We start from the raw sequence: 23,258 nt of genomic DNA on the forward strand, positions 1-23,258 counted from the left end.
GAAGGGGGACGCAGCCTCTGCACGCGGGAGACCAAGTCCCGGAGAAGAAGAGACCGGCAGGAAGTCCCCACGGAAGGACGGAGCCAAGCTTGGGTACCGCGTGCGCGCCAGGGCTTACGCGCGGCTCCTAGGGCGGGGGTGGGTAAAGTGGGTTGTCCTCGCAGGGGCCTGCTGCTCTGTTCGCTGCGCTCAGTACTAGCTCCTGGGGACCCCACGGGGAAAAAACCCCAGCCTCAGAGAGGCAGAGCCATAGCCAGGGAGGGAGAGTCCCAGCCCACCTGGGCAATCCACCCAGCCCATTCCTGAATACAGCCTTTCACCAGTGCTTTCACTTTCGACCTTTCTCTGGTGATTCCCAGAACTGGGGAGATGGCACTGGTGATCAGCAGTCACGGGGAGACACGCAGTGGGACCCTTGTTCTCCTCTCCCCATCTGTACCACACTCCAACTGACAGTGAAGACCCGCGGTGATCATGGGGGCAGCATCATAGCCTCGTTGTGCCACCTGGTGGCGATAAGGAAGAAAGACAAGAGCAAGTGACCTTGATGAGAAGCGGATAGAACGTGCAAAGCAAGCACCTGCAAAGCAGCAGTTGCCTCTGCTCTGGGTCCCCATCTCTGTTGGGCCAACTAGTGAATCTGCCCCTGGTCTGCCTAAGAGGAACCGTCTCCCATCTCAGGATCTGCCCCGGTGCCCTTGACCCTGCCTTTACCACTTCTTCCCTGTGTACAGTCTTCCGTTCCTCCTGCTCTGAGCAAAATTTCCCCTTAGTCCAGGGTGCTGGACTGGGCGTGAGTCACTTCCCAGGCAGCAAACCCTGAGAGAGGCTGTATAGAGCGCTCAGTCACAGATAACAGGCTGAGGCTGCAGTGCCCCAGCTTTCCATGCCCCAGAGAGCCAGGCCTTTCCAGGTGAGTAGCAAGGAGACCCCTGGGTCTCTGGGGGTGGCTGGAGAAAGGGAGTGATGCCAGAAGCAAGGGCAGAGGAATCCTGGATAGAGATGAGGAAGGGGAGGCGGTTCAGCTAGGTGTTTGTGGATTTCAGAGATCATCTGGGCTAAAAGGAGCTGCAGAGACCCTCCATCCAACCCCTTGGTCTACAGGTGGGGACATCCAGGCCCATGAAAGGTGAAGGATGTGCCCCAGGTCACACCGCAAGCTCACAACAGGGCCGGGTTGGAGGAGCAGGGCTCTTGACTCTCAGCACCGTGCTCCCTGAATACCATCCCCCGAGCCTCCCTCACCTTCCCTTCGTTTTGTTTTCCCTTCCCCTCCTCTGCATCCCAGCGCTCCTTCACTCCCACTCACCCCCAAATTCCAGCCACCACAGTGTGGGAGGCTGGACACCTGGCTTTCCCACCCTGTGCCTGTCTCAGGCTCAAAGAATAAGCTCATGGGCCCTAGGGGCCACGTCATTCCTCTCTGAGCCCCAGGATCCACTGTGTGTGGGGAAGACAGGCTGAGATTCCCTGGGCAGAGAGCAGCAGGGTTAAAGCCCTGCTCCTCACACCCCACACCCCAGCATTCTAGCCCACCCCCCACTCTGGGGCCTTGCCTTGCTTCTGCCTCCTGCCTCCTTTTCCTCAAAAAACACACATTTTCCGCTCGGCTGGGGCCCAGGAAAGGATGAATGTGTGTCCCAAGGATGATGACTGTTCGGGCAAGGCCCCCTCTGGGGAATAGGGCCTCACCCCCTCAGCCCAGCATCCACATGGCTGGCACACATGAGCCCTTAGGACTGCTCACAGCCAGTCAGGGTTGAGAGCATGCACCCTGCAGGCACAGGGACCTGAGTTCAAATTCTAGTTTCATCCCTTAGAGTTTGGTAACTTTGGATAGAACACCCTCTCTGAGCCCCCCTCTCCTCGTATACAATGGAGTTAATAACCTCCCAGGGTTACTGTGGGGACTGAATGAGACAAGGGTATCAGGCAAGGGCACAGAACTTGCCTCCCAGGAACAGCTCCCTGGGGCGTGGGGGAACCCCACCATCCTCCTCCTGCCTTGCCTCTCATGAAGGAGCTGGGGTTTTCTCCTACCAGTGGACTCGCCGGGTGACCCCAGAGATGTCACATTGTTCTTTAGGCTCTGATTCTTCCTTTGTATGAGAAGAGTGCTGGGCAGCTTTAACCTGAGGCTCCTTCCCAGGCCGGTATTCTAGACCATAAGGAATCACGTCCTTCAGATACTCATGGCCAAAGAAGGGGCTGTCCTCAAGATGACCAGGGACCTGAAAGGTGAGAGTGTCCAGAGAGAGCTCTGGGACGGCACTTGGGGAGAGGTGAGGGGTCTCGGAGCCCCACTCCTCTCTGAGGTCTGACGTCCACCGTCCTCCCCACAGCTGCTGTCTCTGCCATCCTTCAAGGCTACGGGGCTGGGCAGCAGCCGGTGACAGACACCAGTGCTGAGCTGCACAGACTCTGTGGCTGCCTGGAGCTTCTGCTGCAGGTAGGTCCTCCCCTCCCTGTCTCTCCCATCTCCCAATAACCAGTAACAGAAAGGGTTTTCCCAGGCGCTGAAGGAAGAGCCCCTGCCACTCTGTGTTACCACACACTACCTCGTCTCTGTGACTGTGTGTGCACACTCAGTTGTGTCCGACTCTTTGCGACCCCAAGGACTGTAGCCCACCAGGCTCCTCTGTCGATGGGATTCTCCAGGCAAGAATACTGGAGTGGGTTACCATTTCCGACCCAGGGATCGAACCCATGTCTCTTGCATTGCAGGCAGATTCTTTACTATTGAGCCACTGGGGCCTCCTCTCTGTCAATCAACAAATCCTTCTGGACATCTCACCTCACTTTTGGAGGGAAGTGAACCAGAGCAGGGCTAGGGTAGGGTTGGGTGGGGCTGGAGGCAGCCTCCTGCTCTAAAGACCAAGGTTTCAGAGGCATGGATGTCCCTGGGCTGGCCATCCTCACTGCTGGTTACAGCCTCAATCATCAGTAGCACTAGCTTTTATTGAGCACCTATTATGTGGCCAGCTAAACCTTTTATATGTTCACCTTGTTTAATTTGGGCTTCCCTGGATGGCTCAGATGGTAAAGAATCTGCCTACAGTACAGGAAACCCAGGTTCAATCCCTGGGTCAGAAAGATCCCCTAGAGAAGGGAATGGCAACCCAGACCAGTATTCTTGTCTGGAGAATTCCATGGACAGAGGAGCCTGGCGGGCTACAGTCCATAGGGTTGCAAAGAGTCAGACACGACTGAGCAACTTCACTTTCTTTCTTGTTTAATTTTTCTTTCCTGTGGTGCTTGATGACCAGCCCATGCCCAACCCCCCCTCACACATCCCCTTCCTACTTCTCTATGTGCGTGTAGATGTGTGTGGTGTGAGTGTGCATGTATGTGTGAGGTTTGTTTGTGTGTGGTGTATGTTGTGTGCCTAGGTGGTCTCCTGCCAGTCTGCCCTTCAGGTGCTGCACGCCAGTCACACTGGCCTCTTCCTAAAGCACAGCAGGAAAGCACCTGCCTCAGGGGCTTTGCACCTGCCGTTCCCTCTGCCTAGAATGCTCCTCATCCAGAAATTTGGATAGCACATTTTCCTTCAGATCTGGACTTGAATAAAACCTCCTCAGTGAGGCTTTCTTGAGCCACCCTAATCTACATTTTTAACACACACCACACATGCACATCACACAGTCACACACCCCACACACATCTTACACATGCATGCACACGCCACACACTTTCCATTCCCTTTCTCCACCTTATTTTTTCTCCTTATCAGTCAGTGCAATCTAATGTACTATCTGTTTTGCTTATTCACTTTGTTCATTGCTGTATCCCCAAGGCTTAAAATGGGGCCCAGAACATAGTAAGTACTCAATAAGTATTTCTGAGATGAATGAATGAATGAGAACACCAAAGGCTCTGAAAGATCGAGCAGCTTACTCCTGATCACACAGCCAGCTAGGGCAGACCAGGACCCTAAGCTGGCTCTGTCTGCACTAGCCCTTTCCCTGCCATCACATGACCACTCAGCACGCTTGATGGCAGAGCGGGTTCTGGCAGGAAGCATTTCCACACTTTCCTTTCCCTCTTCTTGCTCCCAGTTTGACCAGAAAGAGCAGAAGAGCTTCCTGAGGCCTCGGAAAGACTATTGGGACTTCCTCTGTGCTGCCCTGTGGCAGCAGCGGGGGGACACGGAGCCAGTCCGCTTCGTCCACTCACTGGACAAGGTATCCAGGGCCGGGTGGCAGGGAGGCTAGCCTTGGCATGGTGGGGTCCTGCCCCTAGGCCCTTGACAAAGATGGCTCATGGGCTGGAGGGGACACAGGCCTGCCCAAGGTCCCCCTTGTCACCCATCCCTGCTCCACTGGCCATAGGAGCCCTCCCCTGGTCCCCACCTGTTATTAGCCCCTCCCTCAGCACCCCTCTCCACTCCCTTTCCTCCCACAGCCTTGAGTCCCAGGACACCCTTTCTCATCAACCATTCAGTCATTCCATCTTCTCTCCCTCTGTCCCGGTTGAGTTCCCTCTGTCCTAACACCTCCATCTGCCCAACTTGTCCCCTATGCACTCTCAGTTGAAGACTCCACTGGGGAAAGGCCGGGCCTTCATCCGCTTCTGCCTTGCCCACGGACAACTGGCCGAGTCCCTGCAGCTCTGCCTCCTGAACCCAGAGCTTACCAGGTGAGTAAGAGCCTCTTTACCCCAAAAAGGACGATTTGATATCAAGGACAAATAAAGGAAGGGTTGTAAAGGGAAAGTCAAGGAAGAAAGGGCAGAGGGGGAGCTTAGAGCCCCAGTCCTGGTAGCATCATGATGCTTGGGCCTCCTGGTCCCCAAGGGCCATAACCCTGTTCTGCAGAACCATCCCAATATGGTGTGCAATGGAAGTGGATTCTCTGAGGTCAGGGGTGGCAATAGCACCAGAACCAAAGGCCAAGGGCATGGGTCATTGTTAACACAGGGAGTGGTATGGCCCCCGGAGCCCTCTGGTGTGCCCTGAACTCCGGGAAGACATCCTGGACTCCCTCTATGCTCTCAACGGGATGACCTTCGACTTGGACCTGCAGCGGCCAGACTTGGATGGGGCCTGGCCCATGTTCTCAGAGTGAGTGGGGGCAGCATGGAGGGGAGCTTCTTTTCAATGCCTGCTCCCAGTACCACCACCCTCCCAAACTAACCCTAAGCCCTCAGTCCCTAGCCCCATCTTTTCCTCCCTCCTTTATTGCTCCCTGAAATCCCTGTTCTCCACCTCCCTAGACTTCTGTCTTCCAAGTGTCATCTTAGGATGTCCCATGATGCTTCATTAAAGAGTTGCTGGATTGTTGGGGTAGATGGTTAGAAGGATGAATGGATGTTGGGATGGAATGGAAGGATGGATGGAGGATGGGATGCATGTGTAGATGGACAGAAGGAATGCATGCATCAGGGTGGAAAGGCAGGAACGCGGGAAGGTGGGGGGATGAATGGGTGGCTGGAAAGATGGGGTGTCCTGCATCCGAGGACCAAGACCACTGCTGGAGAGAGACCCAGCTTCTCCCTGCTTCTTTCACTTTCAGGTCCCACTGCTCCAATTCCAGCCAGACCCGGGGAAGAAGACCCAGAAAGACCAGAGAGTCCCCAAAGGAGGTGCCTCTTCCCAACCTTCACTCTAGTTGCCTCTTCTCTGTCTCTGTTGGGACCCCCAGGTTGAAAAGTAACTGAGCCCTGACCCAGCTAGACAAAGACGGAGAGGCCAACAGGTGGACCTCGGGAGCCACAGTAGCATAAGCTTATATTCCTCAGGTGGTGAGGGTATCTACCAGGAAAAGAAAGGAACCACTGGCAGCACCTGCAGGCACCGCTGGGGGCCCTGGGGAGCAGGGAAGGCTGGGGAGGGTGACTGGAAGCTTATAGAAAACAGCCCAGGGAAACCACCTCTGCTGGGCCATTTGCAAACATGTCAATTCAATTCAGAGAGTGACGGAAGAGCCAAAGTGCCTGCTTCGTATCCCGGCTCCATCCCTTACTAACTATAGTCCTTGGCACAAAACTTGTCCTGCCTCACAGGGTGGGGGTGGGGGTTGTGACGATGCATCAGCCCAGGTGCAGCGCAGGGCAAGGCTCCTGGTACATGCCCACTCATTAGGCAGTAGCTTGTGGTTCTCATCCTTCCATGGGCTCGCTTTTCACCACCACCCCGCCAGCTTCCAGGACCGGGGTGCAGATTCTATAGCTCAGTCTCGGACCTTAAGGAGTTCCAGATCTTTAGGGAGATAGACCCTAAAGGAACACATTGCAACACAAGTTAAAGGTAGTGACCAGACACACCTAGGAACATGGGAGTGCCAGGAAGGCTTCTTGACAGAGGTGACTCTTAGGGGCTGTTGGTCTATTTAAGCCTTCACCACAACCCTGTAAGGAGATAGTATTCCCATTTTACAGATCAGAAAAAGGAAACACAGAGAAATCAAGTTTGGGGGGAGGGGGGAGATCAGAGGAGAGTGGTGGGAAGGACTTAGGGGAAATCAGATAGATGCAGAAGATGAAGGTAAAGGAGGGAGGAGGATGCAGACTGGAGGTGAGGAAGGAAAGGGCGTTGAGAAGCACCATTGCTCCCAGATGAGATGAAAGCCCAGGCCTTGGGTCACCTGAGGTTGTCAACACTCAGATTCCTGGGCCCTACCCCAAATATCCTGAATCAGGCTTCTAGTGGGAGGACACAGGAATTCATATATTTAGCAAACACACTAGATTAGGGTTGTGGCTTCTCCCATGCACCAGGATGGTGAGCTGGTGCTGAGAGTGATGATGGAGTCGGGGCTTCTTTGCAGATATCAGCCACATATGGGAACTCCACAGAAGTCCACCTGGAGGAGCCACACACAAGCCAAGCCAGCTGTCTGCAAGATGCACCCAGGAAAGACGGGTTGGCTGGACTTCCCAGGTCCCAGCAACACAGGCATCATCCCCACTTTTTGGAAAAGAAGAAGGAAGATCCCAGGAGCCTTGGGTGCCCCCCAAGCATGTGGGAACTAGATGGGGAGGAGTTTCAGCAAGACCAGGAGAAAGGAGTTCCAAGGACAGAGATCTGCCTGGAGGACTCAACACCCACCATCCAGGGACAGGGGGAGGGAGCCAGAGAGCCCCTGAAGGAGGTGGCAGGGTCAGAGGCTGAGGGCAAGGGAGCTTTGCTGGGTGTGGAGGGCCAGAGGACAACAAAGGGGACTCATGAAGGGGAAGCAGAGAGGAGTCATATCCATAGACTGCTGGCCTCCAGCCCCAAAGGGACAATAGGGGACGTAGTGTCATGGGGCAAGCATGATGGGAAGGTGCCTAGTATCCCAGGGGAGCTCTGGGTCCTTCAGGGCCTGGGAACCAAGGAAGACTCCACCTCAGAGAAGCCTCAAGAGCAGACAGGAGTGACCAGTGTGACCAGGAGGGAGGAACAAGCAGAGATGGCCTTGCAGGATGTCGTCAAGGTGAGAACAGTCGAGCTCTGTACTTGTCTCTGCTCCCCGCTCTAACCTGCCCCATAGGCAGGTGTCTTCAAGGGTGGCCCTGGGCCCTTCCAGCCCATAGACTAATTTGTATTGGTCCACACAGAACCATTATGATCTGAGGATACCATTTGAAGTTCTTTGGTTCATCACATGAAGATCATGCATTCTTCAGTTTATCACAATCCCCACATCTCCCTATTGCCTCACACCAGGCCCACATTGTTCATCCATGCTACCTGCCCAGCTCTGTGGGCATCTGAGTTTGCAATCCCTTCCCAAAAGTTCTTCAGGGCAGTTGCTTATCCTCAAGGTCCATTACCCTCTTTATTGGCAGATTTCTTCCCAATATCTAAGTTCTGCTGTTGCAGGCCCCACCCACCTTGTTGCCCCTGTGGCTGCTTCTCCTCGCGGTCACCCAAATTGTTTTCAAGCCTTCCTCTAGCATCCTCCCTAGGCAGAGGCTTCCAGATGCTTGCCGCCAGTGACTTGGATTTTTTAGTGAAGGAAGAAATCATGGCTCCAGGCTCATCCAGGGGCACAGCCAGGCACCACAGCTCCCAGGGCTCTCCCCAGTCCTGCGCTCCACCCAAGAGCTGTTTCACATGACCTGGGGTCTCATGGGAGTGTTTGCCAGGTCAAGTCCCGGGCTGGGGGCTCTGCCCTCCTCCTTCACCTTCCATTTCCTTTCACCCTGTCCCTGCCTTCAGAGCCTCAGATATGGGCTGCAGAAAACCCAGGAGCAAGCCCAGCACCAGGAGCAGATGCTGAAGGAGCAGGAAGGGGAGCTGAAGGCACTGCAGGAGCAGCTCAGCAGGTAACCTGGGCAACCAACATCACAGCCAGGTGTGGGAGCCAGGAGGCAGGAGGCTCGCATTCACGGTCACGCCAGGAAGCATCTTCTGAGCACCTCCCGTGTACCAGGCCTTGCCAGGGCACAACTTCGGGGTGCTGAGGTATACAGAATACTATTCCTGCTATCCCTTGCCAGCCCCCTCCCTCGCTGGCCTCCCTAAGTAGCCCCAGGAGAGCTCTATGGGTCCCTCCCTTCCTGCACTCACCTTTGCCACTTGCTGCTGCCTCTTCATCGTTCCCCTCTCTCTTTTCCATCCACAAAGCACCCCCGCCCCACCACATTCCTGCCCCACTCTCTGTCTCCCTCTTTCCCTCTGTTTGCCTCTCCTTTTCCTGTTCCCTGTTGTACAATCTCTCTTTCACCCTCTTGATCATCGTAATCATAACTATCATCACGGAGCACGTTATAGCCCTGGCATTCTTCCAGGTGCTTGCTCCTAACAACCTCAGGAGACCAGTCCTTCAAGAACCCCCGTTTTATAGATGAGGAGGCTAAGGCTCCAAGATGCTACACAACTCACCCAACATCAGCTAGTTAGTAGAGGAGCTGAGATCCAGACCCTGCAGCTGACTCCAGAAGCAATGGGCTAAAGGCCACTCCTCAGCCAGTACCCGCTATGCCTGTGTATCAGTCCCCCCATCTCTCCCTCTCTCAGCAACCAGCACATTCATCTTCCCATCATCACTCCACCTCAGGGGTCCAAAGTACACGTTTGTCTCTGCTTTCTCCCTCAGCCTTTCATTTTCTTAGGTTCTTGGTCACAATTTATTTTTAAATTATGACACCACGCGAAGTTCATCCTAGGTCTGACTCAGTCTCACCATGTGTCTCTCCCTTGGTGTCTGTGTGCCTCAGTCTGCCCGCCGGCCTTGCCTCTCCCACGTGGCTGACACCTGCCCTAAACCAGGGGAGCCTGCGTAGCTGTGATTCAGAGTGAATCACAGAGCCATCTACTGACTGCTTAACAGGCGCAGAGAGGCCTGGGACCCAGGAACCAAGCCCAAAAGGCCCCCTGGGACTCCTACCGCTAGATGCTCAGCTGAGTCCTGTGTTCTTTTTCAGCAAAGTATCCCATGATTCAGACCCTAAGTGAGTGCGGGGGCCTTGCCCACCCAAGACCATCTCTGGGGACCAAGACAGGCTGCAGGGAGAAGCTGGGAGGCTCTGGGAAGACCACCCAGCCCCAGTTGCTCCCTGGAGCTGGGTGAGCCCCTGTCTCACAGCCCCCTGTCCTGAGCCCATTATCCCATCCATCACCCAGTCATTCCACAAACACTACATGCCCACTCTGTGCCAGGCCTGTTCTATGTGCTATGGTAGTTATGATTATGATGGTCAAGAGGGTGGAAGAGAGATTGTGCAACAGGGAACTGGAAAATGAGAGGCAAACAGGAAAAGAGAGACAGAGAAAGAGAAGACACTTTCAAGGATAAAACGCAAAATCCTGGCCCTTATGGAGCTTACACGCCAGTGGGAGAGGCAGTTAATAAATACAAGCAATAAAATACACAGGATGTCAGGTTGTGATGAGTTCTAAGAAGAAAAAAATTAAAGCAGGAGAGAGGAATGGGAAGTAACAGGGCTGATACTTTAAAAGGAGGTGGCCTCACCAGGGGAGGCCTCCCTGGAAAGGTGAAGTTTGAGTTAAGACCTGAAGGAAGGGAAAAGGAGTCATTTGCATATGTGACAGAAGAATGTTCCAGGCAGGGGGAACGGCAGGAGCAAAGGCTCTGTGGTGGGAACGGGCATGGCATCAGGAGTGCCACTATAGCCCCAGTGGCGGGAAAGAGAGAGAGGATGTAGGAAAAGGTCAGGTGGGTCATGGGAAACCCTAGTGGGTCATCAGAGGACCTTGGCTTTGGCGTGACTTTGAATCACTGAGTCTCCTGAGCAGAGGAGGGACATGATGTAACTCTGCTTATGAAAACTATATTTCTCTGCATTTAAAAAACAATTCAGGGGTTTTTAGTGTATTCACAAAGTTGTGCATCCACAGTCAATTTTAGAATATTTTCATCACCCCAAAGAGAAACCTGGTACTCATTAGCAGACACTGCCCAACCCCCCTCCTCCGCCTCCTAGCCCTGGGCAAGCACTAATCTGCCCTCTGTCTGCATGGGTGTGCCTGTTTCAGGCTGGCCTGTGTTTTCGAGGATTCACACCCCTGGACCCATGGAGCTAGTCTACAGGGGATCCAAGCTGGAAGCAGGGAGACCGATAAGGAAGGGGAGCTGGGATGTACTAGGGGCGATGAGGGTACAGGGAGCAGCTGGATCCTGAAGTCAGGCTCAAGGGACTGGATGTGGGGTGAGAGAGAAAGACGGAGTCGAGAATGACTCCAGGCCTTCGGCCTGACTAACTGGAAAGCTAGAGTCAGTGTGTGGAGGAGCAGGCTGGCGGGGACAGCTCAGGTGTTGGGTTTGGAGCCTGCCAAGTTCGAGACCCCTGTAAGACACCAAGTGGAGCTTTGGATGGGTGGTTGAGTGGAGTGGAGGAGAGAGGGTGGGCTAGAGGACCCACTGGAGAACCACTGGAATGAGGGTGGCGAGTAACAGAAGCTTCGGAGGCCAGGACAAAAATGTGCCCCTCTGCCTCCTGGAAGCCAGGAACTTAGACCCCACACCCCTCGGAAAGGAGCCGTGGGCTTCGAGCTGGTGACAGTGTGTCACCAACTGTGAGAAGGGCCATGGGGCCCAGGCAGAGAGTGAACAATGTTCACTCTGCCTCTGTTGTGGCCAGAGGTGGGGAGGGCACAGCAGGGAGCAGGACAGGCACGTCTACTCTCAGAGGCCTGCAGAGACAGACGACAGATCAACAAACAGAAATACAATTTTAGATAGTCATGGGCCCTGCAGGGGCCAGAGAGAGAGGAGAATCATCTAGAATTGGAGTCAGGGAAGCGCTCTCTGAGGAGGTGGCTTTTGAGCAGAAATTCCAACCAAAGGCAAAGCTGGACCAGGCAGGTGTCTCGAGAGGAGCCTTTCAAGCAGGAGGACAGGCAGGTGCAAAGGCCCAGGAGATGTGAGCTTGGGGACAAGCAGGCGTGTGGCTAGAGCAGAGGCCTCCACGTGCTCTAGAAGCAGAGTCATGAACAGAAGTGTCTCATGGTCTGACTTGGGTTTCTGAAGGATAGCTCTGGCTCTGGTGGGGAGAACGGACTCAGGATGGGCAGGGTGCAGAGCCCCAGGCTATACGCACAGGGGAGACGCGGCAGGTCCCAGAGCAGAACAACCCAGGGCTATAAAAATACACCTGGGCTTTCCATACCCGCTTCCTGGCTTTCTGACTGTGTGGCCCTGGGTCCCTCTTCTGCCTTAGGTCCCTGATTTGCAAAAAGGAGATGGTTGCCTCTCTTCCAGGTCAGATGCTCTGTGAGATCTTCTTTCTAAGCAGATCTGCCCCCTGGGTTAACCTCAAAGCAGAAGGGATTAGGACAGGTACGAGTGGAAGGTCTTCAGATGGGGAACTAGATAAATATCCCTTCTCCCCAACTTGGGTGGCAGCACTGAGCTCCCCAGAGGCTGCCGCAGGACCGTCAGGATCCATCCCACTCTCCTACCTGCTGTCCACTCAGCCCTGATGCCACAAACCACTGGTGACCAGGGCCCTGCATGCATGCAAGTATGGGGAGGCGAGTGATTAGAGCTGGGCAGGCCTGCTCTCAGATTTCTGCTCCCTCCACTTATCAAGTTGTGTGACCCTAGGCAAGTGTTACTACCTCTCTAAAGGTCTGTTTTCTTTCCTATAAAGTGATGATCATATCACCTGTCCCATAAATTTGTGGAAGTTCAATGAAACAAGGCTATAAAGCACTAAGCTCAGTGCCAGGCACGTAGTAGATTCTCAATAGACTTTAATTCCCTCCGGGTTGAAAGAGGACACCTCCTGCCCTAGGAGTGTCGGTGGTGCTGGTGGTTTAGTCTCTTAAGTCCTGTTCAACTCTCGTGACCCCGTGGACTGTAGCCTGCCAGGCTTCTCTGTCCATAGGATTCTTCAGGCAACAATACTGGAGTGGGTTGCCATTTCCTTCTCCAGGGGATCTTTCCCACTCAGGAATCAAACCCAGGTCTCCTGCCTAGCAGGCAGATTCTTTACCAACTGAGCTATGAGGGAATCCCAGGAGTGTCTGTCACCCCCTTGAAAGTAAAAGTGAAAGTAACTCAGTCGTGTCCAACTCTTGTGACCTCATGGACTGTAGCCCACCAGACTCTTCTGTCCATGGGATTCTCCAGGCAAGAACACTGGAGTGGGTTGCCATTTCCTTCTCAAGGGGATCTTCCTGACCCAAGAATCGAACCTGATTCTCCTGCATTGCAGGCAGATTCTTTACAGACTGAGCTATGGAGGGAAGCCCTTAAATACTTAAAATGCTTCGGTGGTTTCCATGGCACTGAGATCAAAGTCCACTCCTCCTAGAGCACTGAGGACTCTGCCTGCCTCCCGCCTTGCCTCCTGCCTCCCCACCCCACCCCACCCCCTGTATTAGTTGGCCAAAAAGCTCATACAGGTTTTCCTATTACAGCTTATAAAAAACCCAAACAAACTTTTTGGCCAACCCAATAGTTTCGCACGTCTTTCTTTCATTTCCTCAAATAAGCCAAGTTCTTCCCAACTTGCAGAACTTGGTATGTCCCTTTCTCTGGCTCTGCAAGGCTGCTTCCTTGTCTTTCAGATCTGCTTAAAGGTCACCCTGTCTAAGAAGACCTCCTGAGTGCTCCCTCAGCTCTGCGGCTCTGCCACTCCTTTGGCGTTGTCACACACTTAATTATGTTATTGGTCCATCACTCATTTTAACCACTGCCCCAAACATGCTATAAGCTCCACCAAGAACCTTAGGCATTGCTGTATTCCTGGCACCTAACACAGTCATTGGCACACAGTAGGTGCTTAATTTCTTACCTGGAGAATCCCATGGTCAGAGGAGCCTGGTGGGTTCCAGTCTATAGAGTCACAAAGAGTTGGACACAACTGAAGTGACTTAATAACAGGTGCTTAATAAATGTTCCCTCTAACCCCAAAGACACTGACTAACCGCAGTGGTCACATTAGGGCCTGCGCTGCCCACACCAGAGGCCCTGGGATCACTGGGCAAGTAACTTAGCTTAAGAAAATGAAATCCTAATACTAAGAAATGAAGAGGCTGAGGACTCGAATGTTTGTTAAGTCACTCTTCCCTATGGCTGCAGGGACTGGCCTTTCTGGATTTCGGTGGCTAGCTGTTGTCTGTCTGATGTTATGGCTCACCCAGTTTTCCTCCCTGCAGCATGCTATGGCAGAAATTCTTAAATTAATAATTCAATTCATTGTCAAACCTCTTCCCTTAGGGGCATGGGTATACACACACAAACATACACACACACACACACACACACACACACACACACACACACATCCAGAGGTCATAGAACAGACACCACCATTACAACACCCACCTGTCTGAACAATGGAGTAAGAGGTAGGGGCCTGGAGCTAGGACCCTTTTATTTCCAGTCCATTAGATTTCTTAGAAACTTCTAGGAAGACACTAAGACAAAAGGAAAAGGCAAGAATAGAACTGAGGAGTTTCCAAGCCCAAACTGAAACAGAAATTTAAGAAAGCCATATGTTTAATATGACTTTTTTTTAAACTGAAAAGACAATCTAATGCAATTTTCAAAATATTTTAAAGCCAAAAAGTCACTTCAAATCCTGCATCACTTACTGCTTTCCCCAAACACCGCAGTTGTTTTCAGCTGGCACTGCCCATCCAGCCTGGGCTCCCAGGCATCCGCTACCCCCCAGAGATCAGCCAGGATTGTGAGCATGCCTTTCCAGAAAATGGTATTTTAAAATGAAAATGTTAGAGAGAGAAAGAAGGAAAACAATTGAAAATATTGGCTCGTTCTCTCTAGAGGAACATGCAAGGCTAGATCCTGTTTTCGTTGCTCTGATCGGTTGATGAGTCATCTGTAGGTGTCAGTTCACACAGTGCTTTTCTGGTGAGATGTGTGTGTTGGGTGATGAGTGTATGTGGTGTGTCATAGGAGTTATCGGTGTATGATGTGTTGTGAGTATGTGTGAAGTGTGTGCGTGTTGTGTGGTGTGTGTGTGTACATGTTATGTGCATGTGTGTGATGTATGTTGTGATGTGCAAGTTTAAGTGTGTGATGTGTTGTATGGTGAGTGTGTATGTCTAGTGGGGGTGTGGTATCGGTACATGTGATGTGTGTGGTATATGTGTAGTGTGTGTGTGCTGTGTTGTAAGTGTGTGGTGTATGTGTGTGTGGCATCTAGTGTGGTGTGTGCGCCTGTATGTGTGGTAAATGTGTGTTGTATGTGGTATGTGTGGGGTGTTGTGTATGGGGTGTGTGTGTGTAGTGTGTGCTATGTGTGTGTGGTGTCTAGTGTGGTGTGTGTGCCTGTATGCGTTGTGAATGTGTGTTATATGTGGTGTGTGTGTGTGTGCTCTGCTGTGAATGTATGGTGTGTGGTGTGTTATGCGGTGTGTGTATACAGTGTGTAGTGTGTGTGTACTATGTTGTAAGTATGTTCAGTGTGTGTGTGGTGTCTAGTGTGGTGTGTGTGCCTGTATGCGTTGAGATTGTGTGTCATATGTGGTGTGTGTGCGCTGTGTTGTGATTGTATGGTGTGTGGGGTGTTATGTGGTGTGTGTGTATAGTGTGCAGTGTGTGTGCTATGTTGTCAGTGTGTTCAGTATATGTGTGTGTAGTGTCTAGTGTAGTGTGTGTGCCTGTATGTGTTGTGGTTGCATGTTATATGTGGTGTCTGTGTGCAGTGTTGTCAATGTGTGGTGTGTGTGTACACTTCAGCTGCGGGGGCACCACCAGCTTCCCAGGTGGGGCTCCGGTCACTCAGCCCGGCTCAGACACAGATGCTGCGCCATCCCCTCAGAACTCAGCCCTCCTCTGTGCCCAGGTGTCAGGAGGAGAGGGCCCGGCTGCAGGCGGAGCTGGAGCAGAAGCAACGGGAGGCTGAAAGGAAGGACGCCGTGTATGAGGAGGAGCTTGGCGGGCAGCGGGACCTGGTCCGAGCCATGAAGAGTCGGGTGCTGGAGCTGATTCAGTAAGGGCGGGACCCCGGGCTGGGGTGCAGGAGAGGGCGTGGTATCAGGCATGCCCTCTGGACCTTTGGTACACCAACTCATCTCCTTCTTTCAGCCACCTCTGCTGTTATCCCCATGCCACAGATGAGAAAACTGAGGGTCAGAGAGGCTGAGTTGGCCACCAAGGAAGCACAGCATACAAATTGCATAGAGTCCTCTGCCTCTAAGGCAAGCCCCCCTCCAACCCCCACAAACACACACAACAACCAAGGTTAGGAGAAGGGAAAGGAGCCCAGAGGTTAACTGGGAGATAATCTCATGTCCTATACCTGCCTGCCTGCCAGACTTCCTCAGACCGCTGGGCCTGTGGCCTGTCCTGGGTCAGCTGCCCTGGGTTCCAGAGGCTGAGCTCACCAGGATTCATCCCAAACCACTAAACTCGCTGAAGGATAGGAGGAAATGCATAAAACCTGCTTTCTACCCTCCGGTCCAGTGAGGAGATAATTTCCAGATACACAGTGCTCTCTCACCTCATTCAGAAAATACGAGACTGCTGGACTCAGGTTCCCTTAGAACTGGAAGGCTGCTGAGGGGTCACCTAGAAATAAATCCTCTTGCACAAAATCCAAGTGATTAAAGGTGAGACAAGGGAGAGGTCAGACAGGAAAGAAAGAATAATTTAAGGAATAATCTCCCCTGAGGATCTGTCAACTGGGAAGAAGCTAATAAAAAATTAGCTATATATCTCACAAAAGAATTTAAGGTGGCTAACAATAAGACAGAGAGACAGAGGGAGGGAGATACATACACACACACACACACACACACACACATATATATATACACACACACACATATATATATACACATATGATTGTTAAAGAAAAAGAGAAGATTTCCTGAAAGATGAAAAAGATACTCCTGAAGTATCAGGTTTAAAACTTAACTCTGAACATCTTGGTAGCAGGATGAAAAAGAGAAATGTAGAAAGTTTCACCATCCATTCAAAGGAGCAATACCAGTTCACCAAGAGAGACAAATGTTTTTCCTAGTGCTAAAGAAATTAATCACAAGGTCTCAAACCACATAGTACAATGTCCCTCCCAGAAGCATTATGGAAGACATGGCCCTAAGCCAAAAAAAAAGGAGTGTGGAGCAAGAAGTTTGACTTCTGTGTCAAAATGGTAGACTGACCACATGTTAGTTAGTTCAGTCGCTCAGTCGTGTCCGACTCTTTGTGACCCCATGGGCTGCAGCACGCCAGGCCTCCCTGTCCATCACCAACTCCCAGAGTTTACTCAAACTCCTGTCCATTGAGTCAGTGATGCCATCCAACCATCTCATCCTCTGTCATCCCCTTCTTCTCCTGCCTTCAATCTTTTCCCAGCAGCAGGGTCTTTTCAAATGAGTCAGCTCTTCACATCAGGTGACCACACATTATCCAGCCTCTATCCTGAGATCTCACTAGAATGACTGTAAAGGAATAAAACAGAGAGAAAGTTGGAGGAGCCAACCACAAGTGAGAGATAAGAGCTAATTTCAAGAAGCCAGAAAATAGATGGAGAAGTGGATACTGAATTTGGCCCAAGTTAGCACTCCAGGGCCCAGAGACACCGAGAACACAGATGGCAGAAGGGAGATGAGGGGCAGAAACCGGGAAAATGTACTGATAAAGTCATTAGGAAGAGCAGTGTACAGCCTGCTCTGTACAGCTGTGCGGTGTACAATGTACAGTACTTTCTGCCTGCCTCCCCAACTACAGAACATCTAAGAGTGAGGGGTCTATCATCAGGCAAATAAGTAAAAGTTGATGTGGCAGGTAGCTCCCTGCCCAATCTGCCCTAAAGTGAGGCTACTAGTCAGCCATCCCCATCTATGCCTTGGAGCCCTAACAGCTTATATCACCTCTTTCTTAAACATGAAATGACAACCGAGGACCCCAGACATTTGGCGAGAGCCTAGAAAATAAAGGGGAGTGACAAAGATACACAGACAAAAAAGGTCCATCGTCCATGAAGCTATGAAAAGCAACCATCAAAAGATGAGAAACATTCTCGGAAATTAAAAATATGATTACTGACATGTTTCAATTCACTCGGATTAGAAAAGAAAGATGAGGCAGTCTCTCAGAAAATATAATGAAAGCGCAGATAAATGAAGACATGAGAGAAATAGAAACACAGAGAATCAATCCAGGAGTTCTGATAACTTCTCCAACTGACAGGAGTTCCAAAGAAGGAGAGAATAAAAAGGAGGTGATTTTCCAATAAAAATATGAGATGCTTTTCCAGTTCTGATGGGAGTTGTTCTTCAGATTTAAAGATTTCACTGAGCAACCAGCATAATAAAGGAAAGGGGCAGGGTAAACCGCGTCTAGATACATCATTGTGAAATTTCATTAAAACAAAGATGAGGAGAATATCCTAAAAGACAGGTCCACTTGTAGAAGAAATAGAACCCAACAAATTTTAAGGGTTCAGTGACGTAGCGGTCAATGGTTAAGACTCAATGGTGTAATGCTTTCAGGTTCTAAGAAAAACTGGCTTTTGCCCTCGAATTCTACATCCAGTCAAACTATGGAGCAAGTGGGGAGGTGGTGGAGGAAAGACATTTTTCAGATAGACAGGTTACATAAAATTCACCTCCCACACAGACTTTCTTCGGAAGTTAATTAAGGATGTGCTCCAGAGAAACAAGGAAGTAAGCTAAGAAAGGAGAAGATGTGGAACTCAGGAATAGTGGCTCTAGCCCATGAGGAAAGGAAAGGGAATTCCCAAGATGACAAGTGGGCAGCAAGCCCAGAAAGTAGTCAGTTCAGACTACAGGAGAAGTATGGAGGGCCCAGGAGGGAGGTCTCAGGAGAGAAAAAACTTCAGTAGAGTATCTGAGATGATGAAGGGGGTGGGTGTGGATTAGGCCATGTTAAATGCAAGTCATGAAAGGAGCAAAGAAAAGGAGTAAGAAAGTTCCAGAAAAACAAAAAATTTCCAAGAAAGGGAATATCACAGAACACAGCTCCAGGTGATGCAATATGTTTATGTACTGTCTAATAATGTAAATACTGCTCATTGATTATTTTCAATGTTAGAATCAATCTAAAGGTAAATCACAGAAAACAATTATAATTATAGAACAAACATAAATGTTACTTGGAGAAGGCAACGGCACCCCACTCCAGTACTCTTGCCTGGAAAATCCCATGGACGGAGGAGCCTGGTAGGCTGCAGTCCATGGGGTCACTAAGAGTCGGACACAACTGAGCGACTTCACTTTCACTTTTCACTTTCATGTGCTGGAGAAGGAAATGGCAACCCACTCCAGTTCCCAGGGACAGGGGAGCCTGGTGGGCTACTGTCTATGGGGTCGCACAGAGTTGGACACGACTGAAGTGACTTAGCAGCAGCAGCAGCAAATGTTACTACCTAAACAATGTCAAGTATATAATAGGATCCAACAGGAATACCTGTGAAGATGGAAATGTTCTGCATTTGCCCAGTCCAGTATGATAGCTACTAGTCCCATGTAGCAACTGAGTATCTCAAATGTTGACTGATGCAACTGAGAAAATGAAGTTTTAACTTTATTTAACTTTAAGTTAAATAAACACCTGATATCACGTATATGTGGAATCTAAAAAATACAACAAACTAGTGAATAAAAAAAAAGAAGCAGACTGACAGCCATAGAGAACACACTAGTGGTTACCAGTGAAGAAAGGAAAGGAGGGAGGCGCAATATAAGGGACTTTTTAAGGAAGTTATTATGAGGTTATCGCGTGTGTGAAACTTTTGAAAATTCTAAAGTACTGTAGAATTTAAAGTATCTTTCATTCAATAAGCATAATAATAAGATAAAAAGTTGAACATATACCTAAATATCCACATATGTCTAATGGCTACCATATTGGATGTTGCAGGAGTAGATGACAAATTAGGAGGTGGAGAAGGAGGCGCGCTGAAGAGAAGGGATGCTGACACCACCTTATTACAGAATGGCAGTCGTATTATGCTGTCTATAGTTAATAGAATGAGTGAGAAATAAATGTGTGGGTATATTCTATAAAATTCCAGTAGTAACCAATAAAGGAACAAAAAATGGAGATAAAATTGCATTGAGAGGAAAGAGGAGTTAGTAAGGAAGGTAATAAGTAAGCTGTATCCTGTGATATCAAGGAGTTCTATGAAAGATACTCTCGATAAATCAAGGTGGAAGAATATGAGCGTATTACTTGAATATGGAAGTAATATCAAGGAAAAAAAACCTAAAGGATGTAAGAAGTGGTTTGCCACTGAGAATGGGAAGGAGGCATATCGATTTCCTTTTGATATAATTCCTTCTGGACTGTTCAGTGTTTAAATCATGCCTGTGCGTGTCATTTTGGTAAAAATTTTAAGCAACCCACATTCCTAAACATTCTTCAAAAAAAAAAAAAACCAATGAGGATAGTTTTGGGGGAGCATGAACATACATAACTACAAGGCAGTTTGTACTGAGTGTCAAATAAAAATAATAGGCATTATATGCTATAGGAAGCTCCCTGGGGGCTTCCAGGATCAGGGAGCATTTCTTAGAGGAGGTGGGATATGAACAGATTCTTAAATAATGGGTCAAGATTATGTTGGGTGAAGGGAGCCTGGGTGTCATCGTCCATCTTCCCAGAAAAACTGGAGACTCGCTGATCTCTAATGTGTGTGTCTCTCACTGTCTCTTCATTTGTCTGTGTCTTTCTGCCTCACTACATCTCTTCCTTGGTCTCTCCATCTTGCTCCCTGTCTGTGACTCTGTCCCTGTCTGTCTCTGCATTTTCCCCCTGTGTCTTTCTCTCTCCCTCCACATTATCTCCCTGTCTCCCTCTCTGGGAGTCTGTCTCCCTCTCCAACTCCCTGACTTTCTCTCTCTCTCTGAGTGCCTGTATCTCTTTCCCTCCTTGTCTTCCTCTCCATTTCTGGCTCTCTGTCTTTCTGCTCTGCCGTTTCTCCTCTCTTCTTGTCTCTCTATGTGTATATCTCTGTGTGACTGCCTCTATTTTTCCCTGTCTCTCCCTCTTCTTTGTCTCTGTGTATCTGTTTCTGTCTCTCCATCTGTGTATCTCCATCTTTCTCTCTTTCTCTATCATCTTCTTCTTCCTCTCTCTGTCTGTGTGCGTCCCCACCTCCACCTGCCCATCAGAGAGAAGGATATTCTGTGGCAGAAAGTCCAGCATCTCTCGTCCATGGCCCCGGGATGCTGCGTCGTCTGCAGCAAGATCTTTGGCCGGTTGTCTCGGCGGTACCCATGCAGGTAATGGGTGGGGTACAGCATCCTTCCTTTGGGACAGCCCAGTTTCCACCAGCCCACAGCCCCGTGCGCACTCCAGAGAGGGAGGGGCACAGGAACTAGGCATTTGTGAAAGGCCACTTGAAGCTGGCCACTCATTTTCCCCAATACTTGGCAGAGACATGAGCAAGAACTGTAGAAAGGGGGCAGACAAGGAAGGGCCTCTGCAAGAAGGGACTGGGTGACCCTTCCAGGAGCTGACTGATTAATCGACCAGCTAATCTCATCTGGGAAGAGAGTTCCTGTCCAAAGCAAGCTGCTCTCCCCACCTTGCCCTGGGAACACGGTGAGAGGGCAGACAGCAAGAGAAAGGACAGTGGGCCATCAGCAGAACCTGCCACTTGGAGGACCCTGGAAGGGTGGGGCACCAGGACACCTTTTAGGAAAGAGAAGGCCTCCTGAGATAGATCCAGGGCCGTCCAGCCAGAAGATGAGAAATGCAGAGACAGACACAAAGATGCTTGAACTTCATGACCCATCCCCCGTATGCACCCACTCTTCTGCCTCTGCTCCCCAGGCTCTGTGGAGGCCTGGTTTGCCATGCCTGCTCTGTGGATTACAAGAAGAGAGAGCGCCACTGCCCACCCTGCTCCCAGAGGAGAGACGCCCAGGTTCTCTGACCGAGACCCATCCAGGACTGGCTGCTGCATCCCACGCGACCCCTCCCCTTGGCCCTTGGTGGCCCTCTGGTCCGACCAGTCCTGCCGTCTAAGGCAGGCAGCACTTGAGTGGACAGACCGTCGTGTGGAAGGTGGAAGGAGCCGGGGTGGCAGTCAGGAGAGGGGTTCTGACCCTGCATCTCCCACTGATGAGCTGGGTGACTTTGGCAGAGCTGTCAGGCTTTTCTCGTAAGGTGAGAGAGTGGGCTCCATCTTGGTCTAAAGTCCCTTCAGGCTCAGAATGTCTTGTCCAAGAATAAGACCTGGTGGCCTGGGTGTTTCCCTTCCACACTCATTCCTCAGTCAGCCCACCCTTCACAACACAGGGGAGCTTCCTGTCCGGAGTCTGCTTGGGGGTCTATGTAGTATTTTATTTTTAACAACTTTCTTCAGGTACTATTAACATATAATACACTTTATATAAAATCTGATGAGTTTTGACTTTAATATACACCCTGAAGCCATCACTGTATTCAAAATAACAGACGCATCATCCATCAGCCCCAGTTTCCTTGTGCCCTTTGTCATCTCTACCCCGACCCTCTCTCCATCCCCAGGCAACTACTTACTCACTTTCTGTCACTAGAGACTAGGTTGCATTTTCTAAAATTTTGTACAAAAAGAATCATACAGAATACACTCTTTATTATCTGCCTTCTTTCACTCAGCATAATTCAGTTCAGTTCAGTTCAGTCGCTCAGTCGTGTCCGACTCTTTGGGACCCCATGAACCGCAGCATGCCAGGCCTCCCTGTCCATCACCAACTCCCAGAGTCCACCCAAACCCATGTCCATCGAGTCGGTGATGCCATCCAACCATCTCATCCTCTGTTGTCCCCTTCTCCTCCTGCCCTCAATCTTTCCCAGCATCAGGGTCTTTTCAAATGAGTCAGCTCTTCACATCAGGTGGCCAAAGTATTGGAGTTTCAGCTTCAACATTAGTCCTTCCAATGAACATCCAGGACTGATCTCCTTTAGGATAGACTGGTCGGATCTCCTTGCAGTCCAAGGGACTCTCAAGAGTCTTCTCCAACACCACAGTTCAAAAGCATAGTTATTTTGTCATAAAATACTGCTGAGTAGTATTTCACTGCATGGATATACTGAATTAGTTTACACATTCAGCTGTTGCTGATACTTGGGTTGTTTCCAATTTGAGGTTATTACAAGTAAGTTTCTTCTCATCACCTGTGTACATATATTTGTGTAGAGATATGCCTTTATTCCTCTTGGGTAAATACCTAGGCATGAAATGACAAGGTGTGGTAGGTACATGTTTAAGAAATGGCAGAGTTATTTCCCAAAGAGATTATATTAATATGCCACATCTTCTCACTGACAGGGTGCAGGAGTACCAGTTACTCCCCAAAGCATCTGGTTTGGTGGGTTTGAGGGGAGGCTTGAGGCTCTCTGCCCTTTCCTTCCAACCACTACGGTGATTTGGTGGGTCCAAGTTCTGAGCACTTCAGAAGAAGGGGCTGAGTCTAGGTGACTTTCTCTACAGTGCTTACACAGCTAGACTTCAGTACTAAAGACAGTTGATGAGGACTCTTGTAGCTCCATGGTATGAGATGATATCCCCCGACTGCTCAAGAAGTCTCACCCAAATTATGGTTACTCAGTAGGAGTTCCCCGGTGGCTCAAACAGTAAAGAATCCAACAGTAAAGAACCAGCTTCAACCCCTGGGTCAGGAAGATGCCCTGGAGAAGGGAATGGCAACACACTCCAGCCTTCTTGCCTAGAGAACCCAATGGACAGAGGAGCCTGGTGGGCTACAGTCCACGAGGCCGCAAAGAGTCTGACATGACTGAGCAACTAAGCACGCACACAGTGGTCATCCAGTTATGGTACTTCTGAGAATGCGGTTTCAGAAGAGGTGTGGACCCCATTCTGTGGCTAGGTGATTAGCTGCCTACTTGGGCTATAGGGCAGACTTCACAGCCTCAAAGAGGCAT

General features: G+C 50.4%; 1 protein-coding gene across 1 annotated transcript; it reads left to right on the plus strand.

Annotated features, from left to right (window-relative positions):
* The first annotated feature begins 270 nt into the window (after positions 1–270).
* RUFY4 (RUN and FYVE domain containing 4) lies at positions 271–22,355 on the plus strand. The gene is made up of 12 exons (XM_070772050.1): positions 271–913; positions 2,087–2,238; positions 2,343–2,449; positions 4,056–4,181; positions 4,529–4,635; positions 4,916–5,059; positions 5,511–5,580; positions 6,765–7,412; positions 8,141–8,247; positions 15,202–15,348; positions 20,498–20,608; positions 21,162–22,355. The coding sequence occupies exons 2-12, from the start codon at positions 2,193–2,195 to the stop codon at positions 21,262–21,264; spliced, it is 1,716 nt and encodes a 571-aa protein (XP_070628151.1). The 5' UTR covers positions 271–913; positions 2,087–2,192; the 3' UTR covers positions 21,265–22,355.
* The last annotated feature ends 903 nt before the right edge of the window (positions 22,356–23,258 follow it).

This window comes from Bos indicus, chromosome 2 (assembly GCF_029378745.1).
Source record: "Bos indicus isolate NIAB-ARS_2022 breed Sahiwal x Tharparkar chromosome 2, NIAB-ARS_B.indTharparkar_mat_pri_1.0, whole genome shotgun sequence".
Taxonomy (NCBI): domain Eukaryota; kingdom Metazoa; phylum Chordata; class Mammalia; order Artiodactyla; family Bovidae; genus Bos; species Bos indicus.